The sequence below is a fragment of the Oncorhynchus keta genome, chromosome 9, assembly GCF_023373465.1.
Source record: "Oncorhynchus keta strain PuntledgeMale-10-30-2019 chromosome 9, Oket_V2, whole genome shotgun sequence".
Classification (NCBI taxonomy): Eukaryota; Metazoa; Chordata; class Actinopteri; order Salmoniformes; family Salmonidae; genus Oncorhynchus; species Oncorhynchus keta.
This window is the reverse complement of record NC_068429.1, coordinates 23,016,954-23,042,999: the sequence shown is the minus strand read 5'-3', so window position 1 is coordinate 23,042,999 and position 26,046 is coordinate 23,016,954. Positions and strand designations below refer to the sequence as shown.

The following is a 26,046-nucleotide window of genomic DNA, read 5'->3' as shown; positions in this document are numbered from 1 at the left end:
CCCCTGTGTTGAGGATCAGCGGGGAGGAGATGTTGTTGCCTACCCTCACCACCTGGGGGCGGCCCGTCAGGAAGTCCAGTACCCAGTTGCACAGGGCGGGGTCGAGACCCAGGGTCTCGAGCTTGATGACGAGCTTGGAGGGTACTATGGTGTTGAATGCCGAGCTGTAGTCGATGAACAGCATTCTCACATAGGTATTCCTCTTGTCCAGATGGGTTAGGGCAGTGTGCAGTGTGGTTGAGATTGCATCGTCTGTGGACCTATTTGGGCGGTAAGCAAATTGGAGTGGGTCTAGGGTGTCAGGTAGGGTGGAGGTGATATGGTCCTTGACTAGTCTCTCAAAGCACTTCATGATGACGGAAGTGAGTGCTACGGGGCGGTAGTCGTTTAGCTCAGTTACCTTAGCTTTCTTGGGAACAGGAACAATGGTGGCCCTCTTGAAGCATGTGGGAACAGCAGACTGGTATAAGGATTGATTGAATATGTCCGTAAACACACCGGCCAGCTGGTCTGCGCAAGCTCTGAGGGCGCGGCTGGGGATGCCGTCTGGGCCTGCAGCCTTGCGAGCTGACTGGGCTGGGTTTCTTCTTGTAGTCCGTGATTGACTGTAGACCCTGCCACATGCCTCTTGTGTCTGAGCCATTGAATTGAGATTCTACTTTGTCTCTGTACTGACGCTTAGCTTGTTTAATAGCCTTAAGGAGGGAATAGCTGCATTGTTTATATTCGGACATGTTACCAGACACCTTGCCCTGATTAAAAGCAGTGGTTCGCGCTTTCAGTTTCACACAAATGCTGCCATCAATCCACGGTTTCTGGTTAGGGAATGTTTTTATCGTTGCTATGGGAACGACATCTTCGACGCACGTTCTAATGAACTCGCACACCGAATCAGCGTATTCGTCAATATTTTTATCTGACGCAATACGAAACATGTCCCAGTCCACGTGATTGAAGCAGTCTTGGAGTGTGGAGTCAGCTTGGTCTGACCAGCGTTGGACAGACCTCAGCGTGGGAGCCTCTTGTTTTAGTTTCTGCCTGTAGGCAGGGATCAGCAAAATGGAGTCGTGGTCAGCTTTTCCGAAAGGGGGGCGGGGCAGGGCCTTATATGCGTCGCGGAAGTTAGAGTAACAATGATCCAAGGTTTTACCACCCCTGGTTGCGCAATCGATATGCTGATAAAATTTAGGGAGTCTTGTTTTCAGATTAGCTTTGTTAAAATCCCCAGCTACAATGAATGCAGCCTCCGGATAAATGGTTTCCAGTTTGCAAAGAGTTAAATAAAGTTCGTTCAGAGCCATCGATGTGTCTGCTTGGGGGGGGATATATACGGCTGTGATTATAATCGAAGAGAATTCTCTTGGAAGATAATGCGGTCTACATTTGATTGTGAGGAATTCTAAATCAGGTGAACAGAAGGATTCCTGAAGGAGTATGTTTCTTTCATCACACCATGTCTCGTTAGTCATGAGGCATACGCCCCGCCACTCGCCACTCTTCTTACCAGAAAGATGTTTGTTTCTGTCGGCGCGATGCGTCGGCGCGATGCGTGGAGAAACCCGTTGGCTGCACCGCATCGGATAGCGTCTCTCCAGTGAGCCATGTTTCCGTGAAGCAGAGAACGTTGCAGTCTCTGATGTCCCTCTGGAATGCCACCCTTACTCGGATTTCGTCAACCTTGTTGTCAAGAGACTGGACATTGGCAAGAAGAATGCTAGGAGTGGTGCATGGTGTGCCCGTCTCCGGAGTCTGACCAGAAGACCGCCTCGTTTCCCTCTTTTCGGAGTTGTTTTCTTGGGTCGCTGCATGCGATCCATTCCGTTGTCCTGTTTGTAAGGCAGAACACAGGATCCGCGTCGCGGAAAACATATTCTTGGTCGTACTGATGGTGAGTTGATGCTGATCTTATATTCAGTAGTTCTTCTCGACTTTATGTAATGAAACCTAAGATGACCTGGGGTACTAATGTAAGAAATAACACGTAAAAAAACAAAAAACTGCATAGTTTCCTAGGAACGCGAAGCGAGGCGGCCATCTCTGTCGGCGCCGGAAGTAGGAACAGGCAGTTAACCCACTGTTCCTAGGCTGTCATTGAAAATAAGAATTTGTTCTTAACTGACTTGCCTAGTTAAATAAAGGTTAAAAAAAATCTGTAAACAGCCCATCCAACTACCTCATCCCCATACTGTATTCATTTATTAATCTTGCTCCTTTGCACCCCAGTATCTCTACTTGCACATTCGTCTTCTGCACATCTACCATTCCAGTGTATAATTGCTATATGTAATTATTGTACCAGCCCTCCCCCCCAAGAAAATCTGTGACATCAAACTCCTTATAACATATCGTGAAGATTCTACGTAGGAGGGTCTCCCCCACGAGGGAGCAAATGCGCTGTTGTTACCCATCTCCGTTACTATGGCAGTCAGCTACATAAAATAATCGCTTATATTTTAGGTTGAAAAGTACACATTTCGTGACTTAAAACTGATAGTACTTCTGACAAAAAACGAATAATAAAATAACGAATTTGTCCACACTTCGCAGATGATCTGAATCATGAATTCATTGGCAACAGAGCAGAGAGAGGCCTCCATCCAGGACGTCAGGAGTCACCTGACCTGTTTTTGCCGATGTTTCAGTACAGCACTACAGGGAGAAAGAAGGGGAGAGGGAAAACTCCACTGAACTAGTTTCAATATATGGAATCACTGGGGAGTTTCTGGATTTTGGGTAAACTTCTTTAAAGTTCAAATGAAAAAGTTGTTTGTTAAATAATAATGGAGTAGGCGGGAGAGCGCTGTCAGATTTGCATTATTTCTTGGCTTGACGCAGGGAGCCATATGTTAGCCGCTCGCCTGCCATCTTGCTGCACTGTTGTGATTAAAGGAAAAGTGTTGGGTCCTCTGTTTGGAAGTCTGGTGACTGTTCTGACTGTGTTCTCCCACGGCTCTGTGTCTCTGGCTCTCTAGAGGTGCTACCACTGCAGATGTACAGTACAATACCAGACAGTGTGGATGATTTAACTCTCCGTCTGTCTAAGTGTCTGACTCAACTGCTCTGTTCCAATCAGGTCACTTGCTATCTTCCCTGGGCCCCTTGTTGAGTTAAGATGAGTGATGGAATTGGAATCCAGACGGCCTCTGTTTCTGTCTTTGTACTTGAACAAGAAGATTGGAATCAATCCAATACACTGATCGTTGAATTTCTATCGGCAACGTTCTGTACCATTAGACCTCAGACCCCTGGTCTCACCTTGTTGGGGTGGACGGCTCTCCTCAGGTTCTCCATCCACTTGTCCCTCTCTGATGAAGATCGACAGGAGAAACATTTACTTCCTGTTGAGGTGGTGACCTGAAACCCAGAGAAACACAACACGGTGACCACTGTCCCACTGTCCAACCGATGCAGGATACAAGATATACACAGACTAAAAAGAGGAAACACACTACTATCGTACAATCAATGTATCTTGATATATGAATATTAGACTACACACATAATCATTGTTTTGAGTAATAAGGTGTCTGACAGAGGATTGATGGAGCTGAATGAGGAATCATTGAATAATGCAATTGGGTAAAGCACTCCGTAGTGGTTGGACATGAGAGAGAGATAAATAAATAAAAAGAGAGGAAGACAGATGGATACAAGAGAGAGGATATGAGAGCAAGAGAAAGAGAGAGTCGTGCGATGAGAGTGATAGCGATAAGCGAAAGTCTCTTCAGTCCATGGTAGAGAGTGGCTGGTTATTTTTACCTCTCAACCTGCTCACAGAAAGAGCTCAAAGAGTGCTTAGTCACTCTCCTCTCAGCACCGTGTCTACTGCCAGCAGGGCTCGTTTGAGAGCCAGGGTCCTGCTGTGTGTGTGTATGGTTACTGCTGCTCACCTCAAGGCAGTGCTCCTGTGGTGTGTGTGTATATGAGAGGGTGCTCTTAATGAAGAGGGCCTTGCCAGGTGTCTTGTGTGGGTGAATGTTGAAGTGAATGTCTGTTGATGTGCCCTTGAGCTAGGTACTTTACCCTAACTGCTCCTGTAAGTCGCTCTGGATAATTGTTGAAAATCAAAATTGTACCTTTATTTAACCAGACAAGCCAGTCTGCTGAATGTAAAACTGTAAACATAGTAGTTGGCCTAGATGCTGTTGAGTGCCTGTGTGTGTGTTTGCTTGTGTGTGTGCGTTCGCTTGTGTGTGTGCGTTCGCTTGTGTGTTTGTTCGCGCGCTTAAAAGGATACTGTGAGAGTTTTGCAATTTTATACTTTCCCAGAGTCAGATAAACTCATGGATACTATTTGTATGTCTCTGTGTGTAGTATGAAGGAAGTTAGAGGTAGTTTTGCGATGCTAACTAGTCTTAGCGCAATGACTAGAAGTCTACAGGTACGGTAGCATATGATTGAAGTATCTCTTTAATGTCCATCTGTGTGTGTGTGTGTCTGTGTGTGTGTGTGTCTGTGTGTGTGTGTGTGTGTGTGTGTGTGTGTGTGTGTGTGTGTGTGTGTGTGTGTGTGTGTGTGTGTGTGTGTGTGTGTGTGTGTGTGTGTGTGTGTGTGTGTGTGTGTGTGTGTGTGTGTGTGTGTGTGTGTGTCTGTGTGTGTGTGTGTGTCTGTGTGTGTCTGTGTGCGTGTGTGTGTGTGTGTGTCTGTGTGTGTGTGTGTGTCTGTGTGTGTGTGTGTGTGTGTGTGTGTCTGTGTGTGTGTGTGTCTGTGTGTGTGTGTGTCTGTGTGTGTCTGTGTGTGTGTGTCTGTGTGTGTCTGTGTGTGTGTGTGTGTGTGTGTGTGTCTGTGTGTCTGTGTGTGTGTGTGTGTGCCCTTCTATGTCTGTGCTCCTCCTCACCTGGAAGCAGTAGTCCTGTCCGAGGATGGAGCTGTGAACAGGTTTGATGAGCACCTCGTCCTCCATGCTGAGGTCCACGGCCTCCACAGCACTACTGGGGCTGAGCAACGACTCGTGGCTGCGAGACTCCTTCAGCCTCGGCATCAGATTAGAACTGGAGAAAGCGGGATGGGGAGAGGGTGAGTTAGTTAACTCGCAGGGGGATAGGTGTGTTTGTGTATGTGTGAGACAGAAAGAGAGAGCGAGATGTGTAAGAAAAGGGAGAGACATGGGACGCTCCATCAGTCCTCGGCTCAACACTACATGTACTGTTCATTTTCTCAAATCAACACATACTTAAAAAAACTTTCACTCACACGTTCGCCATCACATTCGGCTAGCGTGTTGTCAGACCCTTTCACTCACACGTTCGCCATCACATTCAGCTAGCGTGTTGTCAGACCCTTTCACTCACACGTTCGCCATCACATTCAGCTAGCGTGTTGTCAGACCCTTTCACTCACACGTTCGCCATCACATTCAGCTAGCGTGTTGTCAGACCCTTTCACTCACACGTTCGCCATCACATTCAGCTAGCGTGTTGTCAGACCCTTTCACTCACACGTTCGCCATCACATTCAGCTAGCGTGTTGTCAGACCCTTTCACTCACACGTTCGCCATCACATTCAGCTAGCGTGTTGTCAGACCCTTTCACTCACACGTTCGCCATCACATTCAGCTAGCGTGTTGTCAGACCCTTTCACTCACACGTTCGCCATCACATTCAGCTAGCGTGTTGTCAGACCCTTTCACTCACACGTTCGCCATCACATTCAGCTAGCGTGTTGTCAGACCCTTTCACTCAGAGCAATCTCTCTCTCTTTATCTCTGATACTGTTATTCCCTAAAACAGACTCTCTCTCTACCTCTCCAACTACATTCTGTTTGATCCTATTTTCTATCTACTGTAACACAGAGTTAAATGTTCTAAAGAAAAGCATTGTCATTCACAGGAGACACAACTCATTTCTTGTCTTCTGTTGTCAGAAGGAGAATGTACATTTTCCTGAATTGTTTGGCAGACTGTTTGTTTATCGAAGAAAAAACACTATATATGCAAATTGTTGGATGAGGAACTGTAGGCTCATTGTGATAGGGCCAATTGTTTAATGCTTGCAGTGTTTTACGGAGCTCAGTAATTTTTGCTGTTACACTGAGAATATGGCACACACACAGGTACTAAGAGAGAGAAGTTTTGTTTTGGTGAAGACATTCTTGAGTTTACTAGCAGTTATAAATATTTGGGTATTTTTTTATGACCTTTCTATACGGAACATCCTGGCCGACTCAACAAGTAGAGCTCTTGGGGGAGTTCTAGGAAAAACAAAACCACTCAAAGATATTGGTTACGCTATGTATTCCTAACTGTATCAGACAGTGTCCTGTTCTGAACAATTCAGCAGGAGTGTGGGGTGCTAAGAGATCAAATACAAACATGTCAATAACAGGTACGTTACTTTTTAGATATCCACAAGTTTGTACCTATACTGGCAATACCTGGGTACATGGGCTGGGAACCATGTGAGGTGAGATGGAAAAGGCGTGTATGGTGAGACTGGACTAGAAAGTTGGATATGCGAATTGCCAGAGTAGCCAGCACTGTTTTTCAATGGGATCTATCCATAGGGGGAGCCTAGGAAACTGCCTTTTCAACAGTCTGACTGTGATTTTACGAAAACCAAATTCATTTCGACATGGACACTATTGGACAAAAACAACTGATAATAAAATATGGAAAAAATGGGTGGAGGAGATTCATCAAAACTCCCAAATTGAGAACCTTTTGTTAAGGGTGAATGTGTGTGAGAGATATATTATGTACAACCTACCTAAAAGCAAAAGATTGATATGTGCACAGGTAAGATCTTGCCTCTGCGTACTGAAACAGGTAAGATCAAGGATATTGCCTCTGCGTACTGAAACAGGTAAGATCAAGGATATTGCCTCTGCGTACTGAAACAGGTAAGATCAAGGATATTGCCTCTGCGTATTGAAACAGGTAAGATCAAGGATATTGCCTCTGCGTATTGAAACAGGTAAGATCAGGGATATTGTCTCTGCGTATTGAAACAGGTAAGATCAGGGATATTGCCTCTGCGTATTGAAACAGGTAAGATCAAGGATATTGCCTCTGCGTATTGAAACAGGTAAGATCAAGGATATTGCCTCTGCGTATTGAAACAGGTAAGATCAAGGATATTGCCACTGCGTATTGAAACAGGTAAGATCAGGGATATTGCCTCTGCGTATTGAAACAGGTAAGATCAGGGATATTGCCTCTGCGTATTGAAACAGGTAAGATCAGGAATATTGCCTCTGCGTATTGAAACAGGTAAGATCAGGGATATTGCCTCTGCGTATTGAAACAGGTAGGATCAGGGATATTGCCTCTGCGTATTGAAACAGGTCGGTATTGTGGTGAAATGGAAGAGGAAACACTATGTAACTATTGTGACCTTGAAGAAATAGAGAAAGAAACTCATTTTATCCTCTTTCTACCACGATATACACGTGCTCTTATTCCAGAAAGCACACCAGATATTCCCTGGCATTATGTGGCTGAGTGATGACGAGAAACTGAAATTGTTTTTTTTTGTCCATTTTGAACATGTATTTCTATTTGCAGAATATTTAGATAAAACCTGGAATATGAGCTGAAATAAAAGATCCCAGAAATGTTCCATAGACACAAAAAGCTTATTTCTCTCAAATGTTGTGCACAAATTTGTTTACATCTCTGTTAGTAAGAACTTCTCCTTTGCCAAGATAATCCATCCACCTGACAGGTGTGGCATTTAAAGAAGCTGATTAAACCACATGCTCATTACACAGGTGCACCTTGTGCAGGGGAGAATAAAAGGCCACTCTAAAATGTGCAGTTTTGAGGGAGCATGCTGTTGCCATGCTGACTGCAAGAATGTTGCCAAAGAATTGAATGTTAATTTCTCTACCATAAGCCGCCTCCAACATTTTTTTAGGGAATTTGTCATGCCATTCATCCGCCGCCATCACCTCATGTTTCAGCATGATAATGCACGGCCCGATGTACACAATTCCATGGCCTGCATACTCACCAGACATGTCATCAATTCCTCATGCCTTTTGCACACATTGTATATAGACTGCCCATTTTTTTCTACTGTGTTATTGACTTGCTAATTGTTTACTCCATGTGTAACTCTGTGTTGTCTGTTCACACTGCTATGCTTTATCTTGGCCAGGTCGCAGTTGCAAATGAGAACTTGTTCTCAACTAGCCTACCTGGTTAAATAAAGGTGAAATAAAATAAAAAAAAAAAATAAAATCATTGAGAATGCTCTGGATCATTTGGGATGCTCTGGATCGACGTGTACGACAGCGTGTTACAATTCCCGGATCGACGTGTACAACAGCGTGTTACAATTCCCATCAATAGCCAGCAACTTCGCACAGCCATTGAAGAGGAGTGGGACAACATTCCACAGGCCACAATTAACAGCCTGATCAACTCGATGGGAAAGAGATGTGTCACGCTGCATGAGGAAAATGGTGGTCACACCAGATACTGACTGGTTTTCTGATCCACGCCCCCTACCTTTCTTTTTTAAGGTATATGTGACCAACAGATGCATATCTATATTCCCAGTCATGTGAAATCCATTGATTGATCTATCTATCTATCTATCTATCTATCTACCTACCTATATATCTCTATATATCTTATTTTTTTTATTTACTGCTCTATGGGTGTGATTATTGCTTGGATAACCTTATTTACTATTATGTATTGATTTATTTTTCACTCTTTATGCGGTGCGCACTGCAGAGAAAAACACAATTATCATTGTGAATTATTGTAATGTTTGTTTATTTGTCAATTGCTCCCGGGGCGGCAGGTAGCCTAGTGGTTAGAGAGTTGGGCCTGTTAGAGAGTTGGGCCGGTTAGAGAGTTGGGCCGGTTAGAGAGTTGGGCCTGTTAGAGAGTTGGGCCTGTTAGAGAGTTGGCCCAGTAACCGAAAGGATGCTATATCGAATCCCAGATCTTGCAAGGCAGTTAACCCACTGTTCCTAGCCCGTCATTGTAAATAAGAATTTGTTCTTAACGGACTTGCCTAGTTAAATAAAGGTTAAATAGAAATAAAAAAATCCCATAAGGGATTCATTCACTCACATAAAATCAGCTTATGCAAAAACAAGGCTCTACACTAAGTCTAGTTCATGCAACTCTCTCTCTCTCTCTCTCTCTCGACATGTATACCAGATAGCTGAGTACAATGCTCTTTGAGTGCCCACTCTCAGTACATTCAGCTCAAATAAAGAGATACTTAAACCTTAAAGATATTTCATCCATCTTTCAGATTCAGACGAATGGTAAACAAATAAAGAGGTTTCTGCTGTTGGCAATGTGTTTGATACCACCCCACTTTCTCTGTCTGAGAGGGTGCTTTCTACTGCCACCTGTCTTCTATGGGTAGAGTGTCTTCTATGGGTAGAGTGTCTTCTATGGGTAGAGTGTCTTCTGTGGGTAGAGTGTCTTCGATGGGTAGAGTGTCTTCTATGGGTAGAGTGTCTTCTATGGGAAGAGTGTCTTCGATGGGTAGAGTGTCTTCTATGGGTAGAGTGTCTTCTATGGGAAGAGTGTCTTCTATGGGTAGAGTGTCTTCTATGGGAAGAGTGTCTTCTATGGGTAGAGTGTCTTCGATGGGTAGAGTGTCTTCTATGGGTAGAGTGTCTTCTATGGGTAGAGTGTCTTCGATGGGTAGAGTGTCTTCTATGGAAAGAGTGTCTTCTATGGGAAGAGTGTCTTCTATGGGTAGAGTGTCTTCGATGGGTAGAGTGTCTTCTATGGGTAGAGTGTTTTCTATGGGTAGAGTGTCTTTTATGGGTAGAGTGTCTTCGATGGGTAGAGTGTCTTCGATGGGTAGAGTGTCTTCTATGGGAAGAGTGTCTTCTATGGGAAGAGTGTCTTCGATGGGTAGAGTGTCTTCTATGGGTAGAGTGTCTTCTATGGGAAGAGTGTCTTCTATGGGTAGAGTGTCTTCGATGGGTAGAGTGTCTTCTATGGAAAGAGTGTCTTCTATGGGAAGAGTGTCTTCTATGTGTAGAGTGTCTTCCATGTGTAGAGTGTCTTCGATAGGTAGAATATGGAGTGGTCCTGTGGTTATAGTGTTCGCCCTGAGACTGGAAGGTTGGGAGTTTGGTCGCAGCCAAGTCACACCAGACTGTAAAAATAGGACCCAATGCGTCTCTGCTTGGCACTCAGCATTAAGGTTGATAGATTGGGGGTAAGGCCCTGTGATAGACTTGTGTCCTGTCCAGGGGGTGTATTAGTAAATCAAGCTGCTTCACGCTACAGAAAGAGGAAATAGGCTCCTGCTCCTATGAGCCGTTCTGGCTCGCACACACCAAGGCTAAAGGCCTCTCCTTGATAATGTCATCATCACACAGGGCAGACTGATAAAGCCAGCTATATAACCAAGCACCTGCATCAGACAATGAAAAGGCTTCATCACAGGTGCAGTATAATAGTGACAGTATTCAACTTAATATGCTGCACAATATTTGAGTACCCTACCAAGGTAATTATCGTTTTGCACTAACCGGCTAATTAGCTCAAAGCATCCAAATTGCTGCTCTCCCCCACTTTACAACACAATCAAGCGCTATATCACCCATACACTAATTCAAATGTAAGCACTATGCCTCAGAGAGAGGGAGGGAAAGAGAGATAGGGGGAGAGACAGATGCACCTGCATTGCAATTATCATTAACCTTGCCCACGGCCCAATCAGTGAAGAGACGGCAGCACTGAATGTGAACAGCCAAGCTAAACGTGTGTAAACGTGGATGATGATGCAACCAGCGCTAACATCAGTCATTAGAATTTAGCCTCTGACTCTCAAGCAGCCTCTGTTGACTGATGCAACTAGATGAAGCTAGTGCTAACATTAGCTATTAGTGTTTAGCCTCTGACTCTGGTCTACTGGCAGCACAGTGACAATCTGGGTCAATAGCCTCTGTAATGAGAGGAACTATTTGTATAATAATGCTCTCTATGGAAGGCTTACATGCTAATCCTGTGTGTGTGTGTGTGTGTGTGTGTGTGTGTGTGTGTGTGTGTGTGTGTGTGTGTGTGTGTGTGTGTGTGTGTGTGTGTGCGTGCGTGCGTGCGTGCGTGCGTGCGTGCGTGCGTGCGTGCGTGCGTGTGTGTGTGTGTGTGTTTGTGTGTGCGTGCGTGCGTTCGTGTGTGTGAGAGAGAGAGAGCGCCCTGGTTCTGAATAAGAGCATTCCAGGAAAATGAGGCACAGAGAGCAGCCATAACTGCAGATTATAACCCCAGGAAGCTCTTTGTAATGGCTGCCAGCTTTGTCCTCATATCCACTGTCCAGCCTGGGCCGGACAATGGCCTGGATCTCTTCCTCCCTCCCTCCCTCCCTCCCTCCCTCGCTCTCTGTCTGTGTCACACACATGCAAAATCATACAAGTGCTTACACACATAGAGTATGAGATATAGAGGAACAGGCACACACAAACACGCACGCACACATACATACATACACGCACTCGTTCTGTTATTTCACACGCACACTCGAGAGTTCCCCTCCCATCTCCTCCCTCTCTTTTCCTCTCCCCATCTTTTCCTGACGTTTATTCGGAACCGAACACAGTTCAGAGCTCACTCCAGAGAGAGCTCTGTCTGTCAGACTCCAGATCTGGGAGCTTCTGGCCAATCACAGGGCACAGCTGCAGGGGGAGGAGGGGGGAGTTTGAACCATGCTCTGCTCTCTGATTGGCTGCAGAGGTACCGGGCAGAAAAGTGAGAGAGAAACTGACGTGAGAGAGAGAGGGAGTGAAGTATGGAGGATTAAGCAGAGCAGCGGATATGTGTGTGTTGGGGCTTGCTGTGAGGGGATAGGGGTGTGCTATTGTCTTATCGAGCTACAGGGTCTGAAACACGCTCCACAGACCAAGGACCCTGGCCAGCCGGATGCATCTGGAGCATCAATATTCCTGACCGTATTCTTACTGACAGGAAGACTGAGGGAAGCAACTTCAGCTCCTCAGGCAGAGCTTGACACTTCAGACCGGAACAAGCTCTAACACTCCCATCGATCAGACCAGTTCCTGGACCTGTCAACCAACCGGCCCCTGCTAGGGCCAAACAGAGCAGGCGTTTTATTACTCAAAGAGGAATAAGAGGAGGAATCCTCATGTGGCACCAGATGGGCCTCAGATAAAGTACCGTTCTGCTCTCTCTGTCAGACAGACAGCTGCGTAGAGAAAATAGTTTTTCTCTGTCAGACAGACAGCTGGGTAGAGAAGAGAGTTTCTCTCTGTCAGACAGACAGCTGGGTAGTGAAGAGAGTTTATCTCTGTCAGACAGACAGCTGGGTAGAGAAGAGAGTTTCTCTCTCTGTCAGACAGACAGCTGGGTAGAGAAGAGAGTTTCTCTGTGTCAGACAGACAGCTGGGTAGAGAAGAGAGTTTCTCTCTGTCAGACAGACAGCTGGGTAGAGAAGAGTTTCTCTGTGTCAGACAGACAGCTGGGTAGAGAAGATAGTTTCTCTCACTGTCAGACAGACAGCTGCGTAGAGAAGAGAGTTTCTCTCTATCAGACAGACAGCTGGGTAGAGAAGAGAGTTTCTCTCTGTCAGACAGACAGCTGGGTAGAGAAGAGAGTTTCTCTGTGTCAGACAGACAGCTGGGTAGAGAAGAGAGTTTGGACGTCAATCAAACTTTATCTTTACATCAGTGGAGGCTGGTGGGATGAGCTATAGGAGGACAGGCTCAGTGTAATGGTTGGAGTGGAATAAATGGAATGAATATAAATATGTGGTTTCCATATGTTTGATGTGTTTTATACCGTTCCATTTATTCCATTCCAGACATTATAATAAGCCTGTCTTCCTATAGCTCCTCTCACTAGCCACCACATACATTCCCTTTCGATGAAATGTTTTGTAGATGGTGTTGTTGTAGTTCCTCTGAATGTGGAAACAGAGAGGGAGAACTTAGTGACTGGTGGACCATGCTGTGCTGAGGAAGAACTCAAACATCCTTTTTCTGAGCAAAACCCAGAGGTTTGGAGGATGTCCACCTGAAACATAGCAGTGTGAGTCAGACAGGACACGTCATTCTATACACCCCACTACAGCTACACTTCCTGCTCATCAAACAAATACACAGGAAACAGCCATTGACCTCATTGAGTGAGGAAACATACACAGACTGTCAAGATGAATGAGAGAGAGTGCGAGAGAGAGAGAGAGAGAGAGAGAGAGAGAGAGAGAGAGAGAGAGAGAGAGAGAGAGAGAGAGAGAGAGAGAGAGAGAGAGAGAGAGAGAGAGAGAGAGAGAGAGAGAGAGAGAGAGAGAGAGAGAGCGAGAGAGACAGAGACAGAGACAGATAGAGAGACATAGAGAGCGAGAGAGAAATATGCTAGAGGTCTTGTACAACCCTGAGAGGCTGTAATGTTATGTAATATAAGGTCTACCAGTCTCCTTCTCCTGTCTGTCTCTCTCCCCCAGGGAGATCCCCTCTACTCCAGGGTGGAGTAACAGTCTCCTTCTCCTGTCTGTCTCTCTCCCCCAGGGAGATCCCCTCTACTCCAGGGTGGAGTAACAGTCTCCTTCTCCTGTCTGTCTCTCTCCCCCAGGGAGATCCCCTCTACTCCAGGGTGGAGTCCCAGTCTCCTTCTCCTGTCTGTCTCTCTCCCCCAGGGAGATCCCCTCTACTCCAGGGTGGAGTAACAGTCTCCTTCTCCTGTCTGTCTCTCTCCCCCAGGGAGATCCCCTCTACTCCAGGGTGGAGTAACAGTCTCCTTCTCCTGTCTGTCTCTCTCCCCCAGGGAGATCCCCTCTACTCCAGGGTGGAGTAACAGTCTCCTTCTCCTGTCTGTCTCTCTCCCCCAGGGAGATCCCCTCTACTCCAGGGTGGAGTCCCAGTCTCCTTCTCCTGTCTGTCTCTCTCCCCCAGGGAGATCCCCTCTACTCCAGGGTGGAGTCCCAGTCTCCTTCTCCTGTCTGTCTCTCCCCCGGGGAGATCCCCTCTACTCCAGGGTGGAGTCCCAGTCTCCTTCTCCTGTCTGTCTCTCTCCCCAGGGAGATCCCCTCTACTCCAGGGTGGAGTCCCAGTCTCCTTCTCCTGTCTGTCTCTCTCCCCCAGGGAGATCCCCTCTACTCCAGGGTGGAGTCCCAGTCTCCTTCTCCTGTCTGTCTCTCCCCCGGGGAGATCCCCTCTACTCCAGGGTGGAGTACCAGTCTCCTTTTCCTGTCTGTCTCTCCCCCAGGGAGAACCCCAATCCTCCAGGGTGGAGTCCCAGTCTCCTTCTCCTGACTGTCTCTCTCCCCCAGGGAGAACCCTTCCACTCCAGGGTGGAGTCCCAGCCTCCAGACACTTTCAATGTACTCCCAAAACACTTAATTAAAGTGGAATTAACATGGCAACCAACACACATCCATCTTTCTGTCACTTCCTCCCTCCGCATCCATCACTCCATCTACCAGTGTCAGTGGGAAAATGAGAGTGACAGTGAATATTTGAATAGCAATGTGGCATGTCTGTATTGCATAGCAGTATATGTGTATTTTATATGATAGGCACCTCTACCTAACTGTAATAGTGCTATGAAAGAAGCTGATAATTAAGATGCATGTCAAATAAAATGCATTCTGTGAAGTGATGCTTATAGCTCCTGCATCAGAGTAGATCCCCTGTGATGTGTATGTATTTGTATGTGTGTGTGTGTGTGTGTGTGTGTGTGTGTGTGTGTGTGTGTGTGTGTGTGTGTGTGTGTGTGTGTGTGTGTGTGTGTGTGTGTGTGTGTGTGTGTGTCTTGTCATACCTCAGCTCATTCACAGATAACAACTAGCTTTACAATAATCCGCTCCTCTCCTCCTCTCCATCCCCCAACACCATCTATTCTCAGCTAACGTCTTCATTTGCATGCTCTCTCTCTCTCTCTCTCTCTCTCTCTCTCTCTCTCTCTCTCTCTCTCTCTCTCTCTCTCTCTCTCTCTCTCTCTCTCTCTCTCTCTCTCTCTCTCTCTCTCTCTCTCTCTCTCTCTCTCTCTCTCTCTAACTCTCTCCATGTTAACTTATGGATGGGGGCTATACTTGATGCAAACGGAATTATCTTTGTCATTAACACTCGTCTTTGCCTCCCATCACTCTTTCTCTCCTGTTCTCACCCTCTCCTTCCCATCCCTTCTTCAATGGGCAGGGTGGGGCGTCTCCTCTCCTCCTCCCTCTGTCTCCAGTCCTCTGAGTTTTATTCTTTCCATGTAAATATTTTAGAGGCAGAGCAGGAATAGAACAGATAGGCCTCCCAGACAGAATATTCCCTCTGACGTACAGACGTACAGAGAGAGGACATATATAAAACTTGAGCTGGGCGATATGGAAAAAGCTCTGCTTAGCTTCCCAGTCTTATCGACCAGCCTGAATGTCTGCCTTTTCTCTTCTCAGAATCCACCGATGATTCACTTAGCAGGGAGTCTTTCCACCGATCTGGCCAGGCCCTGCTCATCGTCTGGGATACAGTCACTCTATCCAGCCCGAGCACGGCTGGGCTGATGGAAACCTGGTTAGAATGGGGCCCAGGGACAGGAGAGAGAGGAGTAATGGACTCTAAGAGCTTCTGAACCCCGGCCCGCCCAGAGCCTGTCTGCATCCTGTTTCTATGTTGTAGTAAACTCCGTCAGATAGCCTATCAGACTGAGGATCTGGTAGGAACCCAAATCACTCAGCCACAGAAGTGTCAGGGCACTTAAGGGTGTAACACCACGCTGACTGACTTAGCACTCCACCAGGGACTGCAGATACACTGATAACCAACCAACTGTAAATATGATGTGTGGGTAAAGTAGTGCAGAGCTAAATAACACAGACAACTAACAGTCCACACTAAAGCTCCTAAACGGCTACATTTGTAGGACAAAAACCTTATTTAACCACTGGTCACATTCATTGGCTGTCCCTAGTCATGTGATTAGCTTCCAAGATTACTGTACACCTGCAGCAGCAATAGCCTATAGCAGCAAAATGGGACAAGAGCCGTAATGCAGCCAGCCAGCCGGTCTGATAAACAGAGGACAGTTAATGGAGGATAGTGTTAACACTAAGGCCTAGAGCAGCAGTAGGGCTGGACCCCACCAAGCTCTCTGTTGACATGGCACTCTGCTGTCAGCCCAGCAATGTTTCCTACCATCCATAAATGCTTCTGCACAAACTTACACTCACTCTACACGGGTGGCTGTCCTGACCTTATCACATGTGTCTGTAATACCAACATGTTTCAAGCAGACCACCATAGTCCCTGTGCCAAAGAAGACAAAGGCAATGGCTCACATCAACACCATTATCTCAGAAACCCTAGACCCACTCCGATTTGCATACCGCCCAAACAAATCCATAGATGATGCAATCCCTATTGCACTCCACACTGCCCTTTCTCACCTGGACAAAAGGAACACCTATGTGAGAATGCTATTCATTGACTAGAGCTCAGCTTTCAACACCATAGTGCCCTCAAAGCTCATCACCAAGCTAAGGATCCTGGGACTAAACACCTCCCTCTGCAGCTGGATCCTAGACTTCCTGACGGGCCGCCCCCGGCTGGTGAGGTTAGGTAGCAACATATCTGCCACACTGATCTTCAACACTGGAGCTTCCGAGGGCTGCGTGCTCAGCCCCCTCCTGTACTCCCTGTTCACCCACGACTGCATGGCCAGGCACGACTCCAGGCATCATTAAGTTTGCAGACGACACAACAGTGGTAGGCCTGATCACCGACAACGGCGAGACAGCCTATAGGGAGGAGGTCAGAGACCTGGCCGGGTGGTGCCAGAATAACAACCTATCCCTCAACGTAACCAAGACTAAGGAGATGAATGTGGACTACACGAAAAGAAGGACCGAGCACGCCCCCATTCGTGAGGCTGTAGTGGAGCAGGTTGAGAGCTTCAAGTGTGTCCACGGTGTCCACATCACCAACAAACTACAATGATCCAAACACACCAAGACCGTCGTGAAGAGGGCACGACAAAGCCTATTCCCCCACAGGACACTAAAAAGATTTGGCCTGGGTCCTGAGATCCTCAAAAGGTTCTACAGCTGCAACATAGTACGGCAACTGCTCGGCCTCTGAACGCAAGGCACTACAGAGGGCAGTGCGTACGGCCCAGTACATCACTGGGGCTAAGATGCCTGGCATCCAGGAACTCTACACCAGGAGATGTAGAGAAAAATTGTCAAAGACCCCAGTCACCCCAGTCATAGACTGTTCTCTCTACTACGGCATGGCAAGCGGTACCGGAGTGCCAAGTCTTGGACAAAAAGGCTTCTCAACAGTATTTCCCCCCAAGCCATAAGAGTCCTGAACAGGTAAACAAATGGCTACCCAGACTATTTGCAGTGTGCCCCCCCCAACCCCTCTTTTACGCTGCTGCTACTCTCTGTTTATCATATATGCATAGTCACTTTAACTAGTGCTCCCGCACATTGGCTAACAGGGCAATCTGCATTGTGTTCCACCACCCGGCAACCTGTTTTTTTACGCTTCTGCTACTCTCTATTCATCATATATGCATAGTCACTTTAACCATATCTACATACTACCTCAATAAGCCTGACTAACCGGTGTCTGTATGTAGCCTCGCTACTGTATTGTAGCGACCCGCACAGACAGCTGTGTGTTATGTGTTAGGCTAGGAGGTGGTTGTGTTGTACTGACCAGTACCCGGTGTTCGCGGGGTCCGACCTGTCAATCAACCTGCTATCTGCCAATCACGGGAATGCCTGGAATGTTCTGATGCCGGGCATCCTGGTGGTTGGCGGAGTGGCGTGGAGGGGGGTTGGGCAGGGGGGTGGAGCATTGGAAGTTAAGACCAGGTTCAGCCTTTGTTCTCTCTCTCTTACGTCTGGGTTTCACAAGAGAAGGTCACGATTGGCTTGTGGGTTATCTGTCATCTATTTGGCGTGTGCTACGGCCCAAACAGTAGCCTGTGTAAAGTTGGTGTAATAAACCGTCAATTCGCAAACTCAAGCCTCTGTCTGGACAATTGTTCATTTATGATCTAGTCAGGTCATTACAGTATATAGCCTCGCTACTTTTATAGCCTTGCTACTGTATATAGCCTCGCTACTTTTATAGCCTCGCTACTTTTATAGCCTCGCTACTGTATATAGCCTCGCTACTTTTATAGCCTCGCTACTGTATATAGCCTTGCTACTGTATATAGCCTCGCTACTGTATATAGCCTTGCTACTGTATATAGCCTCGCTACAGTATATAGCCCTGCTACTGTATATAGCCTTGCTACTGTATATAGCCTTGCTACTGTATATAGCCTCGCTACTGTATATAGCCTTGCTACTGTATATAGCCTTGCTACTGTTTATAGCCTCGCTACTGTATATAGCCTTGCTACTGTACATAGCCTCGCTACTGTATATAGCCTTGCTACTGTATATAGCCTCGCTACTGTATATAGCCTTGCTACTGTATATAGCCTTGCTACTGTATATAGCCTCGCTACTGTATATAGCCTTGCTACTGTATATAGCCTCGCTACTGTATATAGCCTGTCTTTTACTGTTGTTTTATTTCTTTACTTACCTATTGTTCACCTAATACCTTTTTTGCACTATTGGTTAGAGTCTGTAAGTAAGCATTTCACTGTAAGGTCTATCTATACCTGTTGTATTAGGCGCACGTGACAAATAAACTTTGATTTGATGTGTAAATGTGTGTGTATGTGTGTGTGTTGGGTGTGTTGTGACTGGGTTAGCATGGAATACAGTAGTGGACCAGGGTCAGAGCCTATAATGCATCACCCCATGTAAATGATGTACATTGCCTGCAGTGTGTGCTATTGTGAAGTAGCAGTCATCTTATTGAAGTGATAAACATGCCCTATGCTTTATCCAAGCTCTGGTCAGTCCTGAATGGGACCTCATCACCATAGTGATGAGTCATGGAAGAGGAATTGATCCCTCCTATCATGTCAATATTTGCAGTAGCAGCACTGACTACAGTTTACACAGAAATGTAACATACATACAAAACACATGCCAGTGGGTTACTTTTATCCCCTTGAACAAAACACATGCCGGTGGGTTACTTTGAATCCCCTTGTGGCCAAAACACATGCCGGTGGGTTACTTTGAATCCCCTTGTGGCCAAAACACATGCCGGTGGGTTACTTTGAATCCCCTTGTGGCCAAAACACATGCCGGTGGGTTACTTTGAATCCCCTTGTGGCCAAAACACATGCCGGTGGGTTACTTTGAATCCCCTTGTGGCCAAAACACATGCCGGTGGGTTACTTTGAATCCCCTTGTGGCCAAAACACATGCCAGTGGGTTACTTTGAATCCCCTTGTGGCCAAAACACATGCCGGTGGGTTACTTTGAATCCCCTTGTGGCCAAAACACATGCCAGTGGGTTACTTTGAATCCCCTTGTGGCCAAAACACATGCCGGTGGGTTACTTTGAATCCCCTTGTGGCCAAAACACATGCCGGTGGGTTACTTTGAATCCCCTTGTGGCCAAAACACATGCCAGTGGGTTACTTTGAATCCCCTTGTGGCCAAAACACATGCCGGTGGGTTACTTTGAATCCCCTTGTGGCCAAAACACATGCCAGTGGGTTACTTTGAATCCCCTTGTAGCCAAAACACATGCCGGTGGGTTACTTTGAATCCCCTTGGCCAAAACACATGCCGGTGGGTTACTTTGAATCCCCTTGTGGCCAAAACACATGCCGGTGGGTTACTTTGAATCCCCTTGTGGCCAAAACACATGCCTGTGGGTTACTTTGAATCCCCTTTGGCCAAAACACATGCCAGTGGGTTACTTTGAATCCCCTTGTGGCCAAAACACATGCCGGTGGGTTACTTTGAATCCCCTTGTGGCCAAAACACATGCCGGTGGGTTACTTTGAATCCCCTTGTGGCCAAAACACATGCCGGTGGGTTACTTTGAATCCCCTGTGGCCAAAACACATGCCGGTGGGTTACTTTGAATCCCCTTGGCCAAAACACATGCCAGTGGGTTACTTTGAATCCCCTTGTGGCCAAAACACATGCCAGTGGGTTACTTTGAATCCCCTGTGGCCAAAACACATGCCGGTGGGTTACTTTGAATCCCCTTGGCCAAAACACATGCCGGTGGGTTACTTTGAATCCCCTTGGCCAAAACACATGCCAGTGGGTTACTTTGAATCCCCTTGTGGCCAAAACACATGCCGGTGGGTTACTTTGAATCCCCTTGTGGCCAAAACACATGCCGGTGGGTTACTTTGAATCCCCTTGTGGCCAAAACACATGCCGGTGGGTTACTTTGAATCCCCTTGGCCAAAACACATGCCAGTGGGTTACTTTGAATCCCCTTGTGGCCAAAACACATGCCGGTGGGTTACTTTGAATCCCCTTGTGGCCAAAACACATGCCGGTGGGTTACTTTGAATCCCCTTGTGGCCAAAACACATGCCGGTGGGTTACTTTGAATCCCCTTGTGGCCAAAACACATGCCGGTGGGTTACTTTGAATCCCCTTGTGGCCAAAACACATGCCGGTGGGTTACTTTGAATCCCCTTGAACAAAACACATGCCGGTGGGTTACTTTGAATCCCCTTGGCCAAAACACATGCCGGTGGGTTACTTTGAATCCCCTTGGCCAAAACACATGCCGGTGGGTTACTTTGAATCCCCTTGTGGCCAAAACACATGCCGGTGGGTTACTTTGAATCCCCTTGTGGCCAAAACACATGCCGGTGGGTTACTTTGAATCCCCTTGTGGCCAAAACACATGCCGGTGGGTTACTTTGAATCCCCTTGTGGCCAAAACACATGCCGGTGGGTTACTTTGAATCCCCTTGTGGCCAAAACACATGCCAGTGGGTTACTTTGAATCCCCTTGTGGCCAAAACACATGCCGGTGGGTTACTTTGAATCCCCTTGAACAAAACAATGTGGTTGGCGAGATCAGTAAGCTGACTGGCTAAGAGGCTGACAACACTGAGTTTATTGGGTATGAGATGCAGATAATAGAGACATGATTGGGCCAGCTGAGTAGGTAAGAGATTCAGTGAACTAATTGGATAAGATCTTTTCACACTAGATAGATGATTGGGTAAAATATTTTCAGACTAGCGAGATGATTGGGTAATGTGTTGGAGCTGTAGTGAGCTCCTTTGTAGCCTGTGCTGCGTTTTAACGCTCCAGTCAGCTAGCTAGCCAGCCGTATGAACAATTGGGCATGGACCATGGCACAAACACTCTAACATACACATCAAAGGAAAATGGTCTGACACTTACGCACGTACACACAAACAGACACACACTTGTTCAACACAACATTACAAAACACACACAACCACACAGACATTCTATCTCTTCCCTCCACATCTCTCCACTTCTTTCCACATCTCTCCTCTTCTTCTCTTCTTTCCACATCTCTCCTCTTCTTTTCTTCTGTCCAAAACTCTCCACTTCTCTCCACTTCTCTCCTCTTCTCTCCACTTCTGTCCAAAACTCTCCTCTTCTCTCCACTTCTCTCCTCTTCTCTCCACTTCTGTCCAAAACTCTCCACTTCTCTCCTCTTCTATCCACTTATCTCCTCTTCTCTCCACTTCTGTCCAAAACTCTCCTCTTCTCTCCACTTCTCTCCTCTTCTCTCCTCTTCTTCTCTTCTGTCCAAAACTCTCCTCTTCTCTCCACTTCTCTCTTCTTCTTTCCTCTCCTCTTCTCTCCACTTCTCTCCTCTTCTTTCCTCTCCTCTTCTTTCCACATCTCTCCTCTTGTCTTCATTCCACATCTCTCCTCTTCTCCCTCTTCTCTCCACATATCTCCTCTTCTCCCTCTTCTCTTCTCTCTACATCTCTCCTCTTCTCTTCTCTCCATATCTCTCCTCTTCTCTCCTCTCCTCTTCCATTCTCTTCTCTCCACATCTCTTCTCTTCTCTGCACATCTCTCCTCTTCTCTCCACATCCCTCCTCTTCTCTCCTCTTCTCTGCACATCACTCCTCTTCTCTGCTCTTCCCTTCTCTCCTCTTCTCTCCACATCTCTCCTCTTCTCTGCTCTTCCCTTCTCTCCAAATCTCTCCTCTCCTCTTCTTTCCACATCTCTCCTCTTGTCTTCATTCCACATCTCTCCTCTTCTCCCTCTTCTCTTCTCTCCACATATCACCTCTTCTCCCTCTTCTCTTCTCTCTACATCTCTCCTCTTCTCTTCTCTCCATATCTCTCCTCTTCTCTCCTCTCCTCTTCCATTCTCTTCTCTCCACATCTATTCTCTTCTCTGCACATCTCTCCTCTTCTCTCCTCTTCTCTCCACATCCCTCCTCTTCTCTCCTCTTCTCTGCACATCACTCCTCTTCTCTGCTCTTCCCTTCTCTCCTCTTCTCTCCACATCTCTCCTCTTCTCTGCTCTTCCCTTCTCTCCAAATCTCTCCTCTCCTCTTCTTTCCACATCTCTCCTCTTGTCTTCATTCCACATCTCTCCTCTTCTCCCTCTTCTCTTCTCTCCACATATCTCCTCTTCTCCCTCTTCTCTTCTCTCTACATCTCTCCTCTTCTCTTCTCTCCATATCTCTCCTCTTCTCTCCTCTCCTCTTCCATTCTCTTCTCTCCACATCTCTTCTCTTCTCTGCACATCTCTCCTCTTCTCTCCACATCCCTCCTCTTCTCTCCTCTTCTCTGCACATCACTCCTCTTCTCTGCTCTTCCATTCTCTTCTCTTCTCTCCACATCTCTCCTCTTCTCGTTTCTGCCCATCTCTCCTCTTCTCTTTTCTGCACATCTCTCCTCTTCTCTCCACATCCCTCCTCTTCTCTCCACATCCCTCCTCATCTCTCCTCTTTTCTCCTCTTCTCTCCACATCCCTCCTCATCTCTCCTCTTCTCTCCACATCCCTCCTCATCTCTCCTCTTTTCTCCTCTTCTCTCCACATCCCTCCTCATCTCTCCTCTTCTCTCCACATCCCTCCTCATCTCTCCTCTTCTCTCCTCTTCTCTCCACATCTCTCCACATCTCTCCTCTTCTCTTTTCTGCACATCTCTCCTCTTCTCTCCACATCCCTCCTCTTCTCTCCACATCCCTCCTCATCTCTCCTCTTTTCTCCTCTTCTCTCCACATCCCTCCTCATCTCTCCTCTTCTCTCCACATCCCTTCTCATCTCTCCTCTTTTCTCCTCTTCTCTCCACATCCCTCCTCTTCTCTCCTCTTCTCTCCTCTTCTCTCCAAATCTCTCCTCTTCTCATCTCTCCACATCCCTCCTCTTCTCTCCTCTTCTCTCCAAATCTCTCCTCTTCTCTTCTCTCCACATCTCTCCTCTTCTCTCCAAATCTCTCCTCTTCTCTTCTCTCCACATCCCTCCTCTTCTCTCCTCTTCTCTCCAAATCTCTCCTCATCTCTTCTCTCCACATCTCTCCTCTTCTCTCCTCTTCTCTGCTCTTCCCTTCTCTTGTCTTCTCTGGTGTGTATGTTTTTTGTTGAATTATCTCAAAGTCAATATATTTGTTTCTTCTTTCTATATGGATGCAACAATGCTTGTGTGTGTGTGCGTGTGTGCGTGTGTGTGTGTGTGTGTGTGTGTGTGTGTGTGTGTGTGTGTGTGTGTGTGTGTGTGTGTGTGTGTGTGTGTGTGTGTGTGTGTGTGTGTGTGTGTGTGTGTGTGTGTGTGTGTGTGTGTGTGTGTGTGTGTGTGTGTGTGTGTGTGTGTGTGTGTGTGTGTGTGTGTCCTCCTTTCAATCGCAACATCTGTGGTGGAATGAGCTTGGACAAGACAGGGCGAGAGGAAAACAGAAAGGAGAGATCCTGACAGGAATCACTGGAACGGAACGGAAGTTGTGTGTAAGCGGAACCTGTCTATTAATCAGGCAGACAGAACAGAACCAAGTCACTGTCACATACTGAGATACCTCAGGGAACCCCAGAGACTGAGAGAAACTCAGCAAATACACTCAGATGATGTACTGGAGGTAATAACAATGTAAAAAATATGGTCATTAGAGGAGACAGGAAAAGCTGGAGCTAATAAGTTAATGCAGCTTCAGCCATCCTAGAATTCTACTTACAGTAGAATCTCTCTCCACAGAAGCCTCAGCCAGATATTATAATAAAATAATTACAATATAATAATTACCCATTGGCCATCTGACACAGTATATGGCCTTGATTGGTTTTGAGAGAGGGAGAGATAGAATGGAGAGAGTAGAAACGGTTTGGTGCTGTTGCATTAGTGTCCTCTAGCCTTGTACAGACAGAGGAAGAGGAGTGGACCTCACTCTATCCCTCTCTCAAAGAGAGATGCAATCAAGACAAAGCAGGGGGATGACACCAGGGAGATGGACGACGAAACAGATGTCTCCAGGCAGCCCTGCACCGCACAACAGGGGATGAAACACTGAGCATTTCAGTGCCTCTACCAATTTATTGCGGAATAATCACAGCAAACACACCAATTCACTTGGAGCCTGCTGCCTGCCTCACTACGAGAGGAGATGTAAAGACACATACTGTATGAGAGGGACAGCTGAACACAGAAACATGCACCCCCCACAGAACACAAAGGGAGCAGAGACAGCAGGAAGCTGTGTTGGCTATAAATGACATCATCGACAGGAGCAGATCTCTGTGTCTCTCTATCTGCTGCCAGGACCCTTTAGGAGCCTGTTGGGATGCAAGACTCACAGAAGTGCATATTGGGTAGAGCTAGTTGGAAACCTAGGTCCTGTGGTTAAATAACAGCTGTTGTGGATCCAACACAGCCGGGTCTAGGGTGCAGAGGTCAGCAGGTGAAACCAGGCCAACACACACACATATTACTATGAAAGAGCAAGCTACATGCTGGGTGGGATGTGTTCTGGTATTCTGTGTAACATCTGTTATAGGACCAAGAGAGAGGAGAGAGACTATTCAGGTGCATCTGTCATGGTGTCATGGCCTTTATTGTTTAACGTAGCAGAGCAGCTGGCCACTTCAACAGGCCAAAGGATGGGCTGACCAGACCTGACCAGACCTGACCAGACCTGACCAGACTAGACCTGACCAGACCTGACTAGACCTGACCAGACCTGACTAGACCTGACCAGACTAGACCTGACCAGACCTGACTAGACCTGACCAGACCTGACTAGACCTGACCAGACCTGACCAGACTAGACCTGACCAGACCTGACTAGACCTGACCAGACCTGACCTGACCAGACCTGACCTGACCAGACCTGACCTGACCTGACCTGACCAGACCTGAATGTTATTATTATTGACCACTTTTATTATTGTGTGTGTGTCCCAGTAATCACAGCAGTGGACAAAGTGGTCTAAAGAGAGAGTCACTGTTCAAGGACCAGTTATTTTTCTCACAGAATGAAAAAGAACACTTCATGGGAAGCACATCCTATGCCTTGAGAGCCATGTATAAGGTGGATATAGTATCAGTATACGATCTGGAGAGAACAAGGGACATCAGCATGTCTTGATGAGCAGATACTCCAGATAGATCTGATACAGGCGACATAACAGGATACCTTCATGCATAGACAAAGACCAGAGCTCGTTGTTGATCCATCACAGCATCAGCTCATAGCTACACCCCCTCTGACCTCAATGTGACCTCAAAAACACAGCATGGTGCCTGCAAACAGAGGACGGGAACAAGAGAGCGCAAGAGGAGGGCAGAAGAATGTTACCATAATATGACACTAATTCAGAGAGACTTCTTTCTAGTGCTGCCCTCTTCCTCGCTATCCTGGCTGAGTCTGTCTACAGGAGCCAGAGAGATGACTGGTCCCAGTCAGCAGAGATCTTCCCCCGCTATCCTAGCTGAGTCTGCATACAGGAGCCAGAGAGATGACTGGTCCCAGCCAGCAGAGATCTTCCCCCGCTATCCTAGCTGAGTCTGCATACAGGAGCCAGAGAGATGACTGGTCCCAGTCAGCAGAGATCTTCCCTGCTATCCTGGCTGAGTCTGCATACAGGAGCCAGAGAGATGACTGGTCCCAGTCAGCAGAGATCTTCCCTGCTATCCTGGCTGAGTCTGCATACAGGAGCCAGAGAGATGACTGGTCCCAGTCAGCAGAGATCTTCCCTGCTATCCTGGCTGAGTCTGCATACAGGAGCCAGAGAGATGACTGGTCCCAGTCAGCAGATATCTTCCCTGCTATCCTGGCTGAGTCTGTCTACAG

At 47.0% G+C, this 26,046-nt stretch overlaps 1 protein-coding gene across 20 annotated transcripts in view; it reads right to left on the bottom strand.

Annotated features, from left to right (window-relative positions):
* Positions 1–26,046, bottom strand: part of LOC118376650 (disabled homolog 2-interacting protein-like) — a 323,821-nt gene that overhangs the window by 77,686 nt on the left and 220,089 nt on the right. For all 20 annotated transcript variants that reach the window (XM_052525470.1, XM_052525481.1, XM_052525473.1 and 17 more), the window contains 2 exons: positions 4,838–4,991; positions 3,256–3,354 (listed from right to left, as the gene is read on the bottom strand). In XM_052525470.1, the coding sequence (XP_052381430.1) occupies positions 3,256–3,354; positions 4,838–4,991 (253 nt within the window). The remainder of the gene's footprint in view (positions 1–3,255; positions 3,355–4,837; positions 4,992–26,046) is intronic.